Source organism: Trichechus manatus, unplaced genomic scaffold (assembly GCF_000243295.1).
Source record: "Trichechus manatus latirostris isolate Lorelei unplaced genomic scaffold, TriManLat1.0 scaffold00028, whole genome shotgun sequence".
NCBI classification, from domain to species: Eukaryota; Metazoa; Chordata; class Mammalia; order Sirenia; family Trichechidae; genus Trichechus; species Trichechus manatus.
The window spans coordinates 22,229,024-22,247,305 of NW_004443964.1; the positions used below are offsets into that span (position 1 = coordinate 22,229,024).

Below are 18,282 nucleotides of genomic sequence, written 5' to 3' on the forward strand. Positions count from 1 at the left end.
ACGATATGGGTGTGTGGAGGGGCTGTATATCCTTTTGTTCTACCCACTGCTCAGCAAGTTGCTTTGGGCCCCAGTTTGATAAGAAATGACTTCCTGTGGTGGAAACTGAAGGGAAGAGGAAGAAGCTAGCCCATTCCTGCCTAGGAGGTTGTGGGAGAAGGAAGATGGCCAGAGCTTTGTGTCCACTGCATGGCCTCTGGTTCCTGGGGTGGGCACAGCTGCTCTTAGGACCCGGTGGTACCCCTCCAACGTGGGCCTTGAACCTGGACCCAGTGCGGCTCACTGTCTACACAGGCCCCAATGGCAGCCACTTTGGGTTTTCATTGGACTTCTACAAGGACAGCAGTGGAAGGTGAGCCTTGCGGGAAGTTTGGGGGTTGGGAGAGAAGGAACCCCGACCCTTGTCACTGCTTCTGTGGGCCTTGAGTTCCCCATTTGTGATAGAGGTTGAGCAAGATGATTTCTAGGGCCTATTCAGGCTGAACTCTGGTTAGAAATAGTGGGGAGGGACCAGCTCAGGTGAGAGTGTCAGGGAGGAAATGGGCACTAAAACCACAGCAAGAACAAAGGGAAGACAAAAGTTGATGCTTTATTTTTTTCTCAAGGGTCAGTTGTAAGACCCACTCTACCTTCATCCCCTCAAAATACAGAGAGGTGCACATGTCCTAAATTGACTTGCAAAACTGTACGATTGTCTACACCCACCTTAAAATTTCTACTCCATTTCCCTCATCCCTATCCTCAAAATTACACATATTTGAAAAGAAGCAGTAAAGCATTAATGGTTGGGATTATCAGGCTGTGGAATCAGACTGCCAAGTTCCCCCTATTAATAGCTGTGTTACCCTGAACTAGTTACTTAGTGTGATGGACACTGTGATGTCCAGCTTCAGGAAGTGGCAAGGGCAGACAGCCTTCAAGTGTCAGCCACTTAATGGGATTTCCTCTCCTGAAGAGAACCACCTTGCCCAAAGTCAAAACTTCTCCCAAGGTGGCCCACATGCAACGACTGATTGACATGCAGGGTGTGTGTGGGTGTAATAAGAGTCTGGCCCTCTCACCTCAACTCAGGACAATTTTAAAGTGTCCTTCTAGCTCCAGAGCATGGGGGGAGGGAGGGAGAGTTGGCCCAAGTCTTTCATTGGACCTGCATAGCAGTTTAACCCCTGCTTGCTCCTACTACTTTCTTTCGCCTCCTTTCCACAGCTATTGGCTTCATGGGTACTCCTAATAAACATCCTGAACGCTTTTAAAAAGAAAAAAATACAGCATTTTATTGAGCATTAATATGTATTGGGTTGGCACCATGCTAAATGCTGCTCATAGATTTACTTTACTCCTCATGACAACAGTGACTGGCTGGTATCCTCATTTTACATATGAAAGGTTAAATGACTTTAAACAAAGTCATACAGTAAATGGCAGAGCTGTGATTTGAACCTAGATCTGCTAGGGTTCTCAGGTCTATCAGCAACCACCACCACCACCCCCATCCTCCCCGCCCCAGAGGGCCCTCTGGCTTTCTTCCTTCTTCACCATTAAAATCAATTCTCAGAAAGGGACCTGGTAAACTGTCTAATAGTCTCCAGACAGACGTTCTAGGGAGCATGTGATCCCCTGGCTTTTGGTGTGACAGAATGGGAGAGGGGTTGGAGGTAGTATACAGAGTTTGAGAGGTCTTTTTCAGCAGGAATATCAAACCGCTTGTGTCCAAATCAAACCAAATAGTTATAGTCCCAGCTTTACCCTCAATTCGCTGGATTACTTTAGGCATGTGATTTCCTCTCCGAGAGTCAGTTTCGCTGTCATAAAGTGAAGATGCTGGCCTCGACGGTCTGTGAGGTCTTGTTGAGGAAAGCTGGTGCAGCCCCCCATGGCACACCGCCTTCTGGGCAGCGCTCCCAGCGCAGGCACTGGGCATGGGCCACGCCGGAATCGGCGCAACGCTCACCCAGCTCTCCTCCGCAGCGTGGGTATCGTGGTGGGAGCCCCTCGGGCCCTGGACCGTAGCTCGGAGGAAACCGGCGGTGTGTTCCTGTGCCGTTGGAGAGCCGAGGGCGGCCAGTGCACCTCGCTGCCCTTCAACCTCAGTGAGTCTGGAGCGAGGAGGGAAGGAGGAGGGGCCAGAGGGGGCGTGGACGACCAGGCTTCAGCTCCCCCACCCCTTCTTCTGTTCTCCAGAGGATGACACCCAAAACATGGGCTCCCAAACCTTTCAAACCTTCAAGGCCGGGCAAGGACTGGGGGCTTCTGTCGTCAGCTGGAGGGACTACATTGTGGTGTGGCCGCGGGACAGAGGATAGGGTGCAGGCGGGGGCGGGGACACGTCTGGTGGGAGGAGTGAGGTGGCCCCCGAGCCCCAGCCCCGCGCCCTTCCCCACTCTTGTGTGGCCCTGCCCCAGGCTTGTGCTCCCTGGCAGCATTGGAATGTGCTAGAAAATACCGAGGAGGCCGAGAAGACGCCCGTAGGTGGCTGCTGGGTGGCTCATCTCCAGAGCGGCGGCCGCGCAGAGTACTCGCCCTGCCGGGCTAACACCATGAGCCGGGTTTACGTCCAAAATGATTTTAGTGAGCGCTGCCCCTGCTTTGGCCCCACCCGCTCGCTTCCGTTTAACAGTGTCCTTAGTCTAGTCCCTCCCCCAGCGCTGTAAGATTCTGCTTTCAACCTGGTCTCTGTGAGTCGGAATCGACTCCAAGGCAATGCGTTTGGGTTTTTTGTTTGTTTGTTTTAATCTGGTCGCTCCTCCACCGCTCCAAAACTCTGCTTTCAATCTGGCTTTGCCCAGTGGCCCAGCTTCTGCCCCTCGCTGCTCCTCGCGTCCTTTCAAGGCCACGCCTCTATATTACTCCTGGCCCTGCGCCACATGGCCCCGCCTCCGCCGAGCCCAGGCTCGGATCCAATCTTCTGGATCCGACCCTTCACTGATCCCTCCTCCTTGCGTCCTCTAGGCCATGACAAACGCTACTGCGAAGTGGGCTTCAGCTCGGTGGTCACCCAGGCGAGTAGGAAGCGTGAGAGGCGAGGGAGCGGCCTGGAACAGGGCACCCTCTCACCTCCGCGGCTTCCCTTTTAGGCTGGGGAGCTGGTGCTTGGGGCCCCCGGTGGCTATTTTTTCTTAGGTATGTCCTCCATCCCATCCGTACACCTCCCTCCCTTCTCGCGGCTCCGCACCTAAGGGGGACCCCAGACATCTAGGCCCCACTCCCTCCTCCTCGGTCTTAGGGCTCCTGGCCCGGGCTTCAGTCGCTGATATCGTCTCGGGTTACAGTCGTCGTCGGGACAGTCTCTTGTGGCACGTGCCCACAAGCTTCACCTCCGACTACAGCAACTCAGAGTTCTTCGACGGCTACCGGGGTAACCTGACAATGAGCTTCCAGGCTTCCCAGACCCCTTAGGGTCACCGCCCACCCGGGCCAGTCAGTCCTGAGCCCTCCCCCCAACTCCGTGCCTCTCCGCTCTACACCCGCAGCGCCACCCGCAAACTGCCCAGCCCCCTTGCAACTCCTCGCCGTGGTCCTGCGACGCGGCCTTGAGCGGGTCTTGGCCTCACCATGGCCTCAGTGTTCCCATCTACACAACGCAGGATTTAACCTGTATAGTCTAAGAGTCCCCTCGTTCCTCGCTTTCGGCTCTCTTCCTTCTTCCCCCCTCGGAAAGACTAATTTGCGCTGTGTCCTCAGGGTACTCGGTGGCCGTGGGCGAGTTCGACCGGAATCCCAACACTACAGGCAAGAAATCCCCTTAGACAGGGGCGGGGGTCAGGGAGCCCAGCCGGGAAGAAGCACCTCCAAGCCCCGCACCGAAATCTCCTCTGGGAGGCGAGGGGGGTGGACAGGCACGAAGGACCTCATTTGCTGGGCCCGGCTTTCCCCAGAGTATGTCTTCGGTGCCCCCACCTGGAGTTGGACCCTGGGAGCGGTGAGTGCCCGCCGCCCCGCCCCTCGGCATCCCGAAGTCCCCAACCGCAGTTCTCAGTTAGACAATTCCTGCGTGGGGGCAGGAATGACACCCTCTCACGCACACCCGGCACAGGTGGAGATTTTGAACTCGGACCTCAAGATGCTGCACCGGCTGCTTGGGGAGCAGGTGAGGGCCCTGTCCCAGTGGGGATAGCCGAGGCTGGGGGACTAGGACCCCAGAATATCCCGCAGAATCGGGAAGGGCGAAGTCTGGGAGAGGGTGCTGGGTTCAACGGCGCGAGTTAAGGGGCTCCTCGTCTTCCTGCAGATGGCTTCGTATTTCGGGCACTCGGTGGCTGTCACTGACGTCAACGGGGATGGGTGAGGAGGGGGTGCCCCACCCCAGCCCATTTGGGTCCCGGGTCAGCAGAGGTGCGGGCCACCCTTAGAAGCAAAGCGAGGGTAACAGCGCCCAGGGGCGATCTCTAAGTTGCACCCCACCCCCAAATTTCAAGAAGAATAGACGGTGATAGCCGGGACGTGTTGACAGAAATGCATTCGCCCATCCTGTCCGGCTGCCTCAGTCAGTCACCTTTCGTATTTGTGGCACCTGGGAATGTCATTTTTGGCACCTCTGGTGCCCCCTTGGACTTGCACCCCTGGGAAATATGCTCCCCTCTGCCCTCCCTTGCTACGCCTCTGGCCACCCTCAGTCCCCTTCTTTCCTTGTCCCCACCCCATACAACCACCCAGGCAAAGTGGGAAGGTGAGGGTGGGCAAGATTTGGCCTGGCCTTCAGCACCCCCCTCGACTAGCCCCACATATCATCTACAGGAGGCATGACCTGCTAGTGGGCGCACCGCTGTACATGGACAGCTGGGCTGACCACAAGCTGGCCGAGGTGGGGCGCGTGTACTTGTACCTGCAGCCCCGTGGCCCCCACATGCTGGGCACCCCCAGCCTCCTGCTGACCGGCACCCAGCTCTACGGACGATTTGGCTCGGCCATTGCCCCCCTGGGTGACCTCGACCACGATGGCTACAATGGTGAGGGACAGATGTGGTCTGCTTGCTTGCTGCAGAGGGGTGAACAGTCTGACAAGGAACTTGCACCTGACCTAAGAGCTGTGGAGCCAGGAAGGGCTTTAAGCAGAGAGTGACCCCATCAAATAGGTGGTTAGTTTAGAGACTCAGCCTGCTGAGTGGAGAGCAGATTGAATAGTTAAAGGAGACCAGTTAGGATAAATTTGCATAATCCAGGAAAGAGATGATGACAGATTTGGTGGAGTTCCAGATAAGGGTAATTCACACATAATTTAGGACTTATTTGGACCTGATGGGTGGCTGGATGTGGGGCTAAGGAAGAGGGAGGAGTCGGATGAGTGGTGGTGCCCCTCACTGCCTCAGGGAACTCGGGCCATGCAGCAGGTCTGCGGTGAAAAGATCAGCAGCTGAACTCTGGACCTATGAGCTTGAAGGGCTTGTTTGGACACATTAGATTGAAATGCCCAGAGAACAGTTGTGTGTGGCTTCTGCTACTTCCACAAGAGAGGTCTGAGGTTTGGGGAGGGTGAATGAGTAACCTGTGAAATGAGAAGTGGCCTAGGACAGAGCCATTTAGGGGACTCACAGTGAAGGCAAGTCTGGGAGGAGACAGAGAAAGAGTGTCACAGAGAGGTAGGAGGGACACCGAGAGAGCTGACGGCCCAGACTCAAAGGAAGAGGGTGCTTCAAGCAAGAGGGGAGGGGTGTCAGTGGCTTCTGATGCTGCTGAAAGGAACTGAAGAAACATCCATGGGTTTTAGCATGGTGACAGTGACAAGAGCCATTTTAGGGTGGGGTAGGGACAGATGCCAGAATGCCATGGGTCAAGATATGAATGGTGGATGAAGAATTGGAGGCAGCCAGTGTAGACAGCTCTTTCAACCAGTTTGAAAGGGAAGAGAGAAAGGATGGTCGCTGAAAGGAGATGAGGGTCAAGAGAAGATTGTTATAATCTGGAAGAATATGGAATTAGTTGAATATGGAGGAAAATGATCTTGTGGGGAGATAGGAGGAGGGGATAATCCAGAGGAGGGCTCCTGCAAAGCCAAAGGGGGGAGGTGGGACTCAGCCCAAGGGCAGGAGTAAAGGAGGGACATGTATTCCACAGTCAAATGGGGAAGGCAGAAAGAAAGTGAACGTGGATTTACAGCACAAGAGTTGATGTGAGGATGGCTATGGCTTCTCTTTATGAAGTAGGAGATGAGATCAGCTGCCAAAGGAAGTAGGAGTTGGGATCTTGACAGAACACAGACAGTTTGAAATAGGCACTGAGCAGACTAGGAGAGGGAACTGACCGGAAAACCTCACAGGACTGCTAAGCAGCACTGAGGTCCCTGGTGATAGCTGGAGACCAGAAACTCATGGTGCCCAATCTGCTCTGTCTCTCCAGCAACCCTGGATGCAGATGGCTATTGAATTAACCCCAGGCGGGTTCTGGCCAGGCTTGCCTAGAACTGGCAATGGGATGAGAAGGCTCAGAATATGGCAAGTGTGGCCGAATAGGCAGGATGAGGAAGCCAGCAGATCAGAAGAGAGTGGAGGCCAAGGGCTTGGGGAAACAACTGTGGTCAGAACTGGGCCATCTGGGTGAATTCGGTATAACTTGGTTGGAAAAATCGATAAATATATTTATAAGTTAAAAAAAAAAAAAAACTGCACCATAAACAAAGTGACAGAACAAAGGAAAGACAGTTGCAACACATATACCAAAGATCTTAACTCCTATAATATGCAAAGAACTCTTATAAATTAATAAGATTGTGATGATTAAATAATGCCCACCCAAATACATCTTTATAAGAGATCTTGAAAGTTACTAGTGATGACAAGCCCATGGTATGGCTCTGGATTTCCCTGGCAGAAGTGGTACGGGGTAAAGGCCCCCCGAGAGGTGCCAATATTTAATAGATCTCTATTACTTAGTTAGAGTCCCTGCATGGCAATTGGCTATTAACGGAAAGGCTGGTGGTTCGAGTCCACCCAGAGGCACCTCGCAGAAAGGCCTGGCAGTCTACTCCCCCCAAAAATCAGTCATTGAAAAACCTATGGAGCACAGTTCTACCTTGACACACATGGGCTCTCCATGAGTCAGAACTGGCTCAATGGCAACTGGTTTGGTGATTTTTTGTTGTTGTTTTTTGTTTGTTTTTGGTTACTCAATCTTCTGGAACTCAGTTTTCTCATCTAAAAGGAGAATAATAATGCCTAACTTTCAGGATTAAATGAGATCATGTCAATATATTTATCTCAGTATGTGGTGAGTGCTGTGACAGTTTTTAGAACAGTTCCTACTTTACAGGCCTACCTCTCCTACATGATTGTAAACTCCTGGAGAGCAGGCAGCAGACTCCTTGGCCCAGAGCTTTGCACCCCTCTTCTGGGCTCCTGGGGGCTCTTCTTAGAGAAGGAGCTCAGGAAAGTGTTATAGGCTCACTTGGGAGATTGAATAACAACCACTCCCTTCCTGTTGCTCCTTCCAGATCTTGCAGTGGCCGCCCCCTATGGGGGTCCCAGCGGCCGAGGCCAGGTGCTGGTGTTCCGGGGCCAGAGTGAGGGGCTGATCTCACGCCCATCCCAGGTCCTGGACAGCCCCTTCCCCAAAGGCTCTGGCTTTGGCTTCTCCCTGCGAGGTGCCACAGACATTGATGACAACGGATACCCAGGTGCCCCTGAACTGCCTCCAGCTGGGCAAGAAGGGCCCATGGGCATTAGCTGGCAGTGCTAAGAGACACAGCCAGGGCTCCATGCCTGAGCTGGTGCCCCACTGAGGGCTCTGACCTATTTGTTATGGGATACCAGGGGTGTCAATTAAACTTCCAATGGAGGAGGTGGTGTGGGGGGCCCCTGGGAAGATGAGGTGAGGACCCCATGCCCTCTTAATTGCCAATCCTGATCCCCACTCCCAATGTCTATAGACCTGCTGGTGGGAGCTTATGGGGCTAGCAAGGTGGCTGTGTACAGGTGAGTACTGGCTCCAGGGACAGGGGAGGGGAGGGCCCCCAGGATGTGGCAGCCCACACCATCCGGGAGGCCGGGCCAAGAGGGGCCACAATGGCAGGCCTCCCGCATCCCATCAGAGCTCAGCCTGTGGTGATGGCCAGTGTCAAGCTGCTGGTGCAAGATTCACTGAATCCTGCTGTGAAGGATTGTATCCTGCCCCAGACCAGCACAGCAGTGAGCTGGTGAGGAGACGGAGGGCAGGGCCAGGTAGGACCTGGGTCCTCAGGGGAGCCCCTAGCCCCTGAGGCCCGTGCGTGTCTTTGCAGCTTCGACATCCAGATATGTGTGGGAGCCACCGGGCACAACATTTCTGAAAAGCTGCGTGAGTGGTGGCATGGCAGGGCAGGAGAGAGGAGGGAATGGGCTTCCCCAGAGGCTGGCCAGGGAGGCCCTGACCTTCCTCTTGCCCTGCCAGACCTGAATGCTGAGCTGCAGCTGGACAGGCAGAAGCCACGCCAGGGCCGGCGGGTGCTGCTGCTGGCCTCTCAGCAGGCGAGCACCACCCTGAGCCTGGACCTGGGCAGGAAGCACAGCCCTATCTGCCACACCACCAAGGCCTTCCTTCGGGTATGCCCAGGCAGGGGAGGGGTGGGCGCTGTGCATCCAGAGGTGGTCAGTGGGACATGGTCCCTGCTGGCCATGGGAGGGTGGGATGTACATGGTAGCAAGACAGGCTGACTCTCGTCCCCCTCCCCAGGATGAGGCTGACTTCCGGGACAAGCTGAGCCCCATTGTGCTCAGCCTCAACGTGTCCCTGCAGCCTGAGGAGACTGGACTGGCACCTGCTCTTGTGCTGCATGGAGAAACTCATGTCCAGGAGCAGGTGGGAGTGGGCAGGGACAGGCAAGGGAGGTGCAGGTCCTCTGCTAGAAAGTCAGGGTGAGGGTTAGTGCCCAAATTGTAATAGGAACCCCAAAACCTTGATGTCACCTTTAATCTCTGATGGCACTCTAAACCCTAATGAAAACCCCCAAATGGCAATATCCCCTTACGCCCTGATGTAAACTCAAGTGTTGATGTACACTCATAAACCCTGATGTCATCACCAAAACTCTGACATGATCCCAAGCCCTAATGTAAACCTAAATCCCTGATGTCACCCCCAAACTCCTTTTCATCCTCAGATCTCATTCCCTAAACCCTGATGTGAATCCCAGCTCAGTGTTGTTTTCCCAACTGTGATGTGACCACAAATCTCACTGGCTCCAAGCTTACCCACACACCCTAATGTGCCCCTCTAGACTCGCATCATCCTGGACTGTGGGGAGGATGACCTGTGTGTGCCCCAGCTTCAGCTGACTGCCAACATGTGAGGAGACCCCACTCTACCCTGCCCTGGCCCTCTCTACCCCGACAATGCCACCTTTCCCCCTGGATCCTAATACTCTGTCCTGAGCCCCTCTCCACCCCACCCCCCGACCCTGAGCTTGGACCGGGTACCCCAAGCTTTATCACTTTGCCTCTACAGGAGTGGCTTCCTGCTTCTGATTGGGGCTGACAATGTACTGGAGCTGCGGATGGATGCTACCAACAAAGGCGAGGGGGCCTATGAGGCTGAGCTAGCCGTGCACCTGCCCCCAGGTGCCCACTACATGCAGGCCCTCAGCGACCTTGAGGTAAGGCCCCCACCCTGGGGGCGCTACCAGGGACCCGGAAGGTGCAGGAGGCTTGACTCCCATTTCTCTTATGCTTTGCTGTAAAAGCTATAACATATATATTTTTTTAATTTGGAAAAGGAATATTTGCTAATGGCATGAAATTCAGGAAGTATATTATAAAACCAAGACCAAAAATAACTCAGGAACCAAGTGTTAACAGGAACCCCTGTTAACATTTGATAGCTTTCCTTCCCAGTATTTTTTCTTGACACTGACAGACCCTTACATATGTACATATTTATGTTTAATTTTGCTGATACAGTTTAACACAATGGGGTTATACTCTATGTAACGTTTTGTGTTTCATTTCCAAAATGAAAATTCATTTTTAAAAAAAAGTAAATTGCTACTGCAATACATAAAGGAGAACAATACAATCCCTTGAGCTCCCACCCCAAGAAACCCCTCTTTCTATCCCAACATGTGAATCTTTGCAGACTTTCCAAGGGAGCATAAATATGTAGGGGATGCTCTATAACCATCTTCTTTCTGGGAACTGCCTCCCCAAAGGGGTTTGAAAGGCTCATCTGTAACCAGAAGAAAGAGAACGAGACCAAGGTGGTGCTGTGTGAGCTGGGCAACCCCATGGAGAATGATGCCCGGGTGAGGACGGGGCATCCTGGTGCTGGGTCTTCTCCAGCAGGGGCTCGTTGACAGTGCGTTTTAGAGGTTGCTTTTGGAGTCAGATCACTCTGGGTGGGAATCTCGGTCTTCACATTCCCTAGCTGTGTGTTCTTAAGTGACTGACCCCCTCTCTGAGTAGGCTTCTAGGTAAAATTAATAATAGTGGTGGTCTTGGAGGGTAAGGACTGGTGACCAGTTTCAGGGTGGGGCTGCCCAGAGTGGGCATTTAAACAGTGACTTTGGCCCTCCCCCTTTCCCAGATACAAATCACAATGTTGGTGAGTGTGGGGAATCTGGAAGAGGCTGGGGAGTACGTGTCCTTCCGGCTGCAAATCAGGAGGTACTAGACCAGGGAGCACTTCTACCTACCACCCTTCCCCACCTGACCCCAACGTAGAGACCTTCAGATGCTCTCAAGACAGAAGGGTCTTTTTGAGATGCCTGTTCTTCAGGCCTCCTTGTTCCCTTTCTTCCTCAGAGACTTGTTTCTGAGTCTTGGAGCCCCAGAGGAAGTTCTTTCCCAGGTCTAAGTTCAGTGTGGCATGCTGTTTGTAGAATTAGCCTGCCCTAAACACCCTGAAATTCTGCCTCAGGCTAGTGTCGCTCACCTGCCTCTCCTCATCCCCTCCCCTCCAGCAAGAACAGCCAGAATCCAAACAGTGAGATGGTGCTGCTGAATGTGCCAGTCCGGGCAGATGCACACGTGGAACTTCGAGGGTGAGAACCTAGGGTGGATAAGGGAGATGGCAGGCAGGCCCTGAGATTCAGGGGGCTCTGGGAGAGCCCTCACAGGCTGATCAGGGGGTCAAGCTTACCTGGGTGTGGGGGCTCGGGGACCTGCAGGAACTCCGTTCCGGCTTCGCTGGTGGTGGCATCTGATGAAGGCAACAGGGAGGAGAAAAGCTGGGGCCCCAAAGTGGAGCACACCTATGAGGTAAGAAGGAGCCTCTGGGCTCCAGGCTGGGGTGGGAGGGTCCTAGAAGCTGAGGCTGGGTGCTGAGCCTCCTGACATCCTGCCACCAACTCCCCTGTCCCAGCTCCACAACAAGGGCCCTGGTGCTGTCAGTGGCCTGCGCCTCAACCTGCGGCTTCCTGGCCAGTCCCAGTCTTCCGATCTGCTCTACATCCTGGATGTGCGGCCCCAGGGGGGGCTCAACTGCTCCTCACAGCCCTCCTCCAACCCCCGCCAGGTGAGAGCTGGGGCAGAAGAAAGCTATGGGGAGTCCTCAGACCAACAGCCAGGACACCTTGGAGAGTGGGAGCTGGGCAGACAGGGGCCTGACCGCTCCTTTGCCTTCCCAGCTGGACTGGAGGCTGCCCGCCCCCAGCCGGTCCCCTGTTTACCCCAAGCATCACAAGCGGGAGCGCAGACAGGCTCTGCAGCCAGGCTCACAGCAGCCCTCCAAGCTCCAAGAACCCATTCTAGTGGTGAGCAGGCTCTTTGGTCTTCAGCCAGAGTCTCCGTGGCACCCAGGGGCAGAGGGATGGGGGAAAGGAGAGGGGCCTCACGTGGACCACACCCGGCCCCGTTGAATGCTCCAAGTGCATGAGGATGAAGGATTGTGCTGGGCTTGTGTGTGGGGTGGGGGTGGGGGGCACTTGCCTTTTTTTAAGGTCCCCAATACATTAGGAAAAAAAAGAATTTTATTGTCAGAGCAGGGTTACAAATCAAACCCATTGCCATCAAATCGATTTTCAACTCAGAGCGACCCTATAAGACAGAGTAGAACTGCCCCATGGGGTTTCCAATTTGCAGAGGTAGCCCTGGTGGCGCAGCGGTTAAAGCGCTCGACTGCCAACCGAAAGGTCTGCGCTTGGAACCCACCAGCTGCTCCGCGGAAGAAAGATGTGGCAGTCTGCTTCCATAAAGATTTACAGCCTTGGAAACTCAATGGAGCAGTTCTCTGTCCTATAGGGTCGCTATGAGTTGGAATCCACTCCATGGCAGTGGGTAAGCAGACTGCCACATCTTTCTCCTGCTGAGCAGCTCAACCGCTGACCTTTCAGTTAGTGGCGGAGGGCTTAATCACTGAGCCACCAGGGCTCCTTAGGGTTACAAAAATTCTGGGTATTTAATGCTATCTGACCCGCTTCTTTCCGCCCTCTCCCAGCATCTCAGGGACTGTGAGCAACCCCATGGAGAGAGAATGTCTGAAGCTTGAATTGGAGGCCCTTCCTGAGGGGGAGGCCTGAGCTTCCTAGCCCTCTGGCCCTCTGTGTATTGGGTGCTTGGGTTAGGGGGTGATGGGGCAGGAATGGTTGAAGATTGATGACACTTCTCCCCAGAACTGCGACTTGGTGCCCTGTACTGTAGTGCAGTGTGAGCTGCAGGAGATGGCGCGAGGGCAGCGAGCCATGGTCACCGTGCTGGCTTTAGCCTGGCTGCCCAGCCTCCGCCAGGTGGGACCGGACGCGGGTCGAAATGGGCAGGGCCCAGAGACCGGGCTTGCAAACGAGGGGGCGGGGCTTCCTAGAGGCGGTGGCCGGGTTTGCTCTGAGGAGAGGCGGGGCTCCAGGAAGTGGGTGGGGACTAGGTGAGGGCATGGTTTACTTTGGGTGGAGGGGGGATTAGCCCAGGAGCGGAGGAGGTGAGGGCTTATACTCTTGCAGCCAATAGGCCTTGTGTGGGTATAAATGATTCTTACCCTCAACCACATCCAGAGGCCACTGGATCAGTTTATCCTGCAGTCTCACGCTTCGTTCAACGTATCTGCCCTTCCCTACGCGGTGCCCGCCCTCAGCCTGCCCAGAGGGGAAGCACTAGTGAGTACCAGGGATGGTGGCAGAGTTTTGCAAGAAGGACCACTGGTTTTCCCATGTGGCAGTGCCCAGGATGGGGGCAGGGCCTCCCTGGGTCTGAGGGGTGGTACAGGTAGATGGTTTGGCTGGGGGTCACCAGTCTGCAGGTTCCAGTCTTGGCATAGGTGTCATCACAGGGGCTGAGGAGGCACATGGGTTTGTTCCCAGGTGCAGACGCAGCTGCTTCGGGTCTTGGAGGAGAGGGACATTCCTATCTGGTGGATTCTGGTAGGCGTGCTGGGTGGTCTGCTGCTGCTCACGCTGCTGGTCCTAGCCATGTGGAAGGTGAGGCATGAAGGGGGGTGGAATCCCCAGGTGGATGCAGTCTTGGCCCTTCCCTACCTCACAGGGAAAGGTGGTGGCCCAAGTGGGTGACCCAGCGCCCATCACACCCACATCTCCACTGTCAGAATGCCGTTCTCCAGAGGACCTCCTCCAGGGCACATACCCCTGGGAAGGGTGGCACCTCAAGTCCTAAGGCCTTTAGACACTTTCCTCCCTGAGAGAGAGCCCAGTGATGCAGTCGTTAAGTGCTTGGCTATTAACCGAAAGGTTGGTGGTTTGATCCCACTGGGGCTGCTCCTTGGGAGAAAGATGTGGCAGTCTTGCTTCTGTAAAGATTACAGCCTTGGAAACCCTATGGGACCGTTCTACCCTGTCCTATAGGGTCACTGTGAGTTTTGGATTTCTCCCTGAGAGGAAGAGTCCCAGGGAATTAGTTTTGCCTTCAGGAATTCTGGGACTGCGGAGGAGGATAGGGTTCACTTCCTCCCAGCTCTGTCCTTCACCCTGACTGACCCAGGGTCTAATTTAGACCCTCTGCACATGGAGAACAAGCAGGTGGGGCTCAATCTGAAGCTCTCAAACTCACTCAGGTGGCCAGGCCCTGGGAAGCCATGGTGCTTTTAGGGAAAACCACACATTAAACTTACTATAATCAAATACATATCATCACATGCTAGAATCTTGCATTTAAGAAAAGTCTAAGTCTGTATTTAAGAAAAATTCAAGGGAGAAAAACACACACACACACACACACACAATTACACATTATCTCTAAATGGGGAAATACTTCCATTTGTGAAACTGTAGGGTCGTGGTTTGTGCCAGCCCAGGGAGAGGACCTGCGTGGCTGTCTGGTGTCTAGCAGCGCTTCAACCCATAATTTTTCCCATTCCGGTTATTGTTCTGGTTCACCCAAATTTTAAAAATTCGGGTCTGCTCCAGTTTCACTTCCTCAGCCATGACTGAACGCGGGAGAACTGGTTGGAAGCCCTGTTTCTAGCACACCTTCCCCTCTGATGCTCTGGGGCCTAAGGATCAGCTTCACACTCTGACCCCAGCCCCCTTGCCTGCCCAGGTCGGCTTCTTCAAGCGGAATCGCCCGCCCCTGGAAGAGGAAGATGAAGAGGAGTGATGGTGCCCTCACTCCATTCCAGCAGGAAGGTGGTGCGGTGCCCACGCTGCCCTTTACTCTCCACTGAGTGCCCCGCAGCTCTGAGCACCCACAAGTTGGAGCTGTTCCATGGGGGCCTCCTGGTGTCCTCCCCTTCCCTACAGAGCTGGGCCACCTTTTTCCTGCTGCCTAATAAAGAGGCTAAGCCCCCCTCCGCCAGCGTGCTGCCTCCTTTTGGGGTCAGAGGAGGGGAGGGGGCACCGAAGGAGTGTCTGGGGTAAGGAGCTAGGGTTGGTGGAAGTGTGAGCAGAGAGGGTGTCTGAGCCAGGGCAAAGGTTGAGAATTGCTGTCTTTGGGAAGTGTCAGGGAATAGAGAGTAGGGGATGGCAGATGTGAGAGGAACTAGGGTGACAAGACATCCAGGTGAGGCTGGAGGCAGCTGGGGAGAACTGGAGGGTTTTGAGGGAAGGTAGGATGGGGTTAGGAGCCCTGATGGCACAATGGTTAAGCTCTCAGCTGCTAACTGAAAGGTTGGCGGTTCGAACGCACCGAGAAAAGACCTGGCAACCTGCTCCTGTAAAGATTACAGCCTAGGAAACCCTATGGGGCAGCTCTGTCCTGTAGGGTCCCTATGAGTCAGAACTGACAGCACACATCAATAGCAATGGGATTGGGTTGAGGGCATCAGAGAAGGAGACTGGATCCCTTGTGGGCAGCTGTAAACACTTTTTTTTTTTCATGATTTTGGAGGGGTAAACTTCAAAATGACCTGAGGCCAGGGAAAATAACACCCCCTCCCCCCAGAAAAAAAGGTCTTTAAAGCTGGGTTCCCATTACCTGTCTGTCAGTTTGTTCTACTGTGGTGGTTGTGTGTTGTGTGATGCTGGAAGCTATGCCACCAGTGTTTCAGATACTAGCAGGGTCACCCATGGTGGACAGGTTTCAGCAGAGCTTCCAGACTAAGACAGACTGGGAAGAAAGGCCTGGCAATCTACTTCCAAAAGTTAAGCAATGAAAACCTTATGGATCACCATAGAATATTGTCCAATGTAGTTCTGGAAGATGAGCCCCCTGTGTTGGAAGACACTCCAAATACACAGTGGCTGCAACAATGGACTCAGACATACCAATGATCATGAAGATGGTGCAGGACTGGGCAACGTTTCATTCTGTTATACATGAGGTCATCATGAGTTGGGGCCGACTCGATGGTAACCAACAACAGCAAAGCTGGGTTCAGAGTGAGGGAGGGCAGGAGGAGGCTGGCTAAGCCCTCCGCCTAAGGAAGGCGGTGCCATGCCAGGAGGAGGAGAAAAGGCATTGCTCTTGGGCCGCCCTGCTGCTATCCTTTCTTCACCACCAAGGACAAGAGGTTTCAGTTAGGAAAAACGGCAGTAGGCATGGAGCCCTCAGGAGAGTCAGGGGTGGAAGACAACTCTCCAACTGCAGCGTTGGGGTTGAGGATAGGGGTAGTAGAGAACACCTGAAGTCCTGAGTCCTTGATTCATTTGTTCCATAAATATTTATTGGGCACCTATCATGTGCCTGGTGCTAGTCCAGGTGTGGGGATGGAACAGTGAACAAAGCCCTTGTCCTCATGGAATTTACATTCAACTGGGGGTAGAGAGTTAATTAATAAATGTATGGTCAGCGGCAGTAAGTGCTGAGTAAAAATAAAGGTAAGGGGGTAGAGAGTGATAGAAGATATGTTGGTGTTAGGTAGGGTGGTCAGGGAAGGCCTCTCTGATGAGGTGGACAGAGAGATGAATGAGCCATATGGCTGCTTAGGGATGAAGTGTTTCAGACAGAGAGAATAGCCAGTGTAAAGGCCCTGAGGTGTATTCAAGCAAAAGCAAGGAGGCTCGTGTGGCTGGAGGTGGGTGTGTGAGGGATTCAGAATATTAAGTCAGAGAGGTGGCCCAGGGCCAGGTACGCAGCACCTGGTGGCCATGGGAGGACTTCGGACTTGATGCTACATGTTGTATGGGGGGATGCCACTGATGAACAGATTTACCTTACAACAGCTGCTCGTATTTGATTTCACCCAAAAGGGTGAAAGGTAAATTCTGAAAAGAACACAATAATTTGACATCCACACATGGGCAGTTCCAGAACAGGTTTCTAGTTGGGCAACTGTGACCATTTAGGAACATATTAAGCTTTGATCCTTGAACACCAGCCAGATTACAGCTCTCTCCCCCTGCCATTGTAACTGGACGGCCCCTGACAACTTATCTTGATCCAGCAAGGCATTTATCATTTATCCTTAATAGACAAGACAGAAATGTGAGCTGGAGGATAGAGACTCCGATTTAGACCTGAACAATTCTGATAAAGCTGAAGGAGATCTTTATGGGGGTGTCCCAAAACTCCATCCTGGCCCTAGACTGCCTGGCACTGTTGTGACCCCTTGAATAGAGGCAGAGGAAGCAACTCTTTACCCTGCAGATGGCTGCTGGCTAGGAGGAAGCTCCAACACAATGGGTGACTGAAGCAAATTGAAGGCAGCCTTGACAGACTGTAAAGTTGGGTGGAAACCAACAAGATGAAATTCGCCAGGGATGAGTGCAAAGTCCTGCGCTGGGCTTCCAAAAAATTGGTTACATAAGAGTAGGACTGGGAAATCTGGTCAGATGGAAATTTCTGTTGAAAAGAAAAGAGAGAGAGAGATAATTTGATGGTTTTGTCCACAAGCTCATAACGAAGTCCTTTTAAATCAGAACACCCAGCCAGGGGACCCAACCAGAAGGGAAGCCTGCTGTCCTCTGGGGGATTAGGCCCTTGTCCTGGGTATCAAATCCCCTCCTGGGCACCAAAGGAGAGAGAAGGTGAGAAGTCAGAGAGAACCAGGGAAGACTAGATGAGGTAAGGATTTGGCTAAGCCAGAGCAGAGTGTTGATAACAACCAGACACACTGAGCTGGAAGAAAAGAGAACTGGATTGGGGTGGGGCAGACCAATAGCTGTCTTCAAATGTGGGGTCCAATGGCTGAGGAAGAAGTAAAACAGCTGGTTTGTTGTTCATGAAGCCAGAACTAGTGGCATCAGTGGGTGATTCTTAGTGGGAGAATAAACCCTGTGTCGACCTCTGGAAGAACATCCTAACCGTTATGACTGCCCAGCAATTGATCTGGTTACCTGGGTGCAGGTGAGCCCCACCTCATCCTAGACCAACAATAGTACCATCGATTGTGCCCTGGCTCTGATCAGGCATGTGCTAAACTCTTTGTATCATATCTCATTTAAAGCTACAACGACCCCATGAGGTAGGGTTTATTAAAGGTCCCCACGTTAGAGGGAAGACGACGAGGGCCAGAAGGCTAAGTAACTTGCCCACGGTTTAAGTAAGAGACAGAAGCTAGACAAAAATCCAGGTCTGACTGATTCCCAACAGGGTGCATGCCACCTCAACACTGCGTGGGGGATTGTGCAGAGAGGAGAGGGCAGTAGACCAGGAAATCCTTACACTTTTTTTAGACACTCATGAACCGTACACACCTTTGAGAGTGTGCTTTAAGCGATAGCCCTTCTTTCCCCCCAATTCAGGGGCTCTCAGACCCCAAGAACACCTGTGATTATACCCTTATCACTACGCTCCCTTGCAGCTAGCGTCTGACAGCTGAGTCTAGGTCAGGTGTGCATGGGAGTGCCGCGAGTCAGGGACTGCAGGGTGGGTTGGTGGCTGGGTGTTGGGGTCGGGAATGCTGGGGGCGCCGGGCGGAGCCGGGCCGGGAGGGGGCGGTGCCAGGAGGCCCGCAGTGCAGGGCGCTGCCTGCAGAGGGCGCTGGCGGGGGCTCCGGGAGGAGACAATCGCACTGAGCGGGCGCCGCAACCGGAGCAGGAGCCCGAGCGGCGCGGCGCGG

General features: G+C 53.7%; 1 protein-coding gene across 1 annotated transcript; it reads left to right on the top strand.

Moving 5' to 3' along the window:
• The first annotated feature begins 8 nt into the window (after positions 1 to 8).
• On the top strand, positions 9 to 14,628 carry ITGA2B (integrin subunit alpha 2b). Its single transcript, XM_004374294.2, has 30 exons — positions 9 to 352; positions 1,969 to 2,090; positions 2,182 to 2,279; positions 2,403 to 2,568; positions 2,950 to 2,999; positions 3,075 to 3,120; positions 3,224 to 3,355; positions 3,682 to 3,729; positions 3,876 to 3,919; positions 4,034 to 4,087; positions 4,229 to 4,281; positions 4,735 to 4,946; positions 7,424 to 7,606; positions 7,859 to 7,904; positions 8,021 to 8,125; positions 8,210 to 8,265; positions 8,359 to 8,510; positions 8,641 to 8,766; positions 9,185 to 9,252; positions 9,412 to 9,559; positions 10,112 to 10,204; positions 10,486 to 10,565; positions 10,862 to 10,942; positions 11,069 to 11,159; positions 11,263 to 11,415; positions 11,528 to 11,653; positions 12,512 to 12,625; positions 12,887 to 12,988; positions 13,193 to 13,309; positions 14,385 to 14,628. Exons 1-30 carry the CDS (start codon positions 165 to 167, stop codon positions 14,439 to 14,441), a joined length of 3,111 nt encoding a protein of 1,036 aa, XP_004374351.1. The 5' UTR covers positions 9 to 164; the 3' UTR covers positions 14,442 to 14,628.
• Positions 14,629 to 18,282: the final 3,654 nt, after the last annotated feature.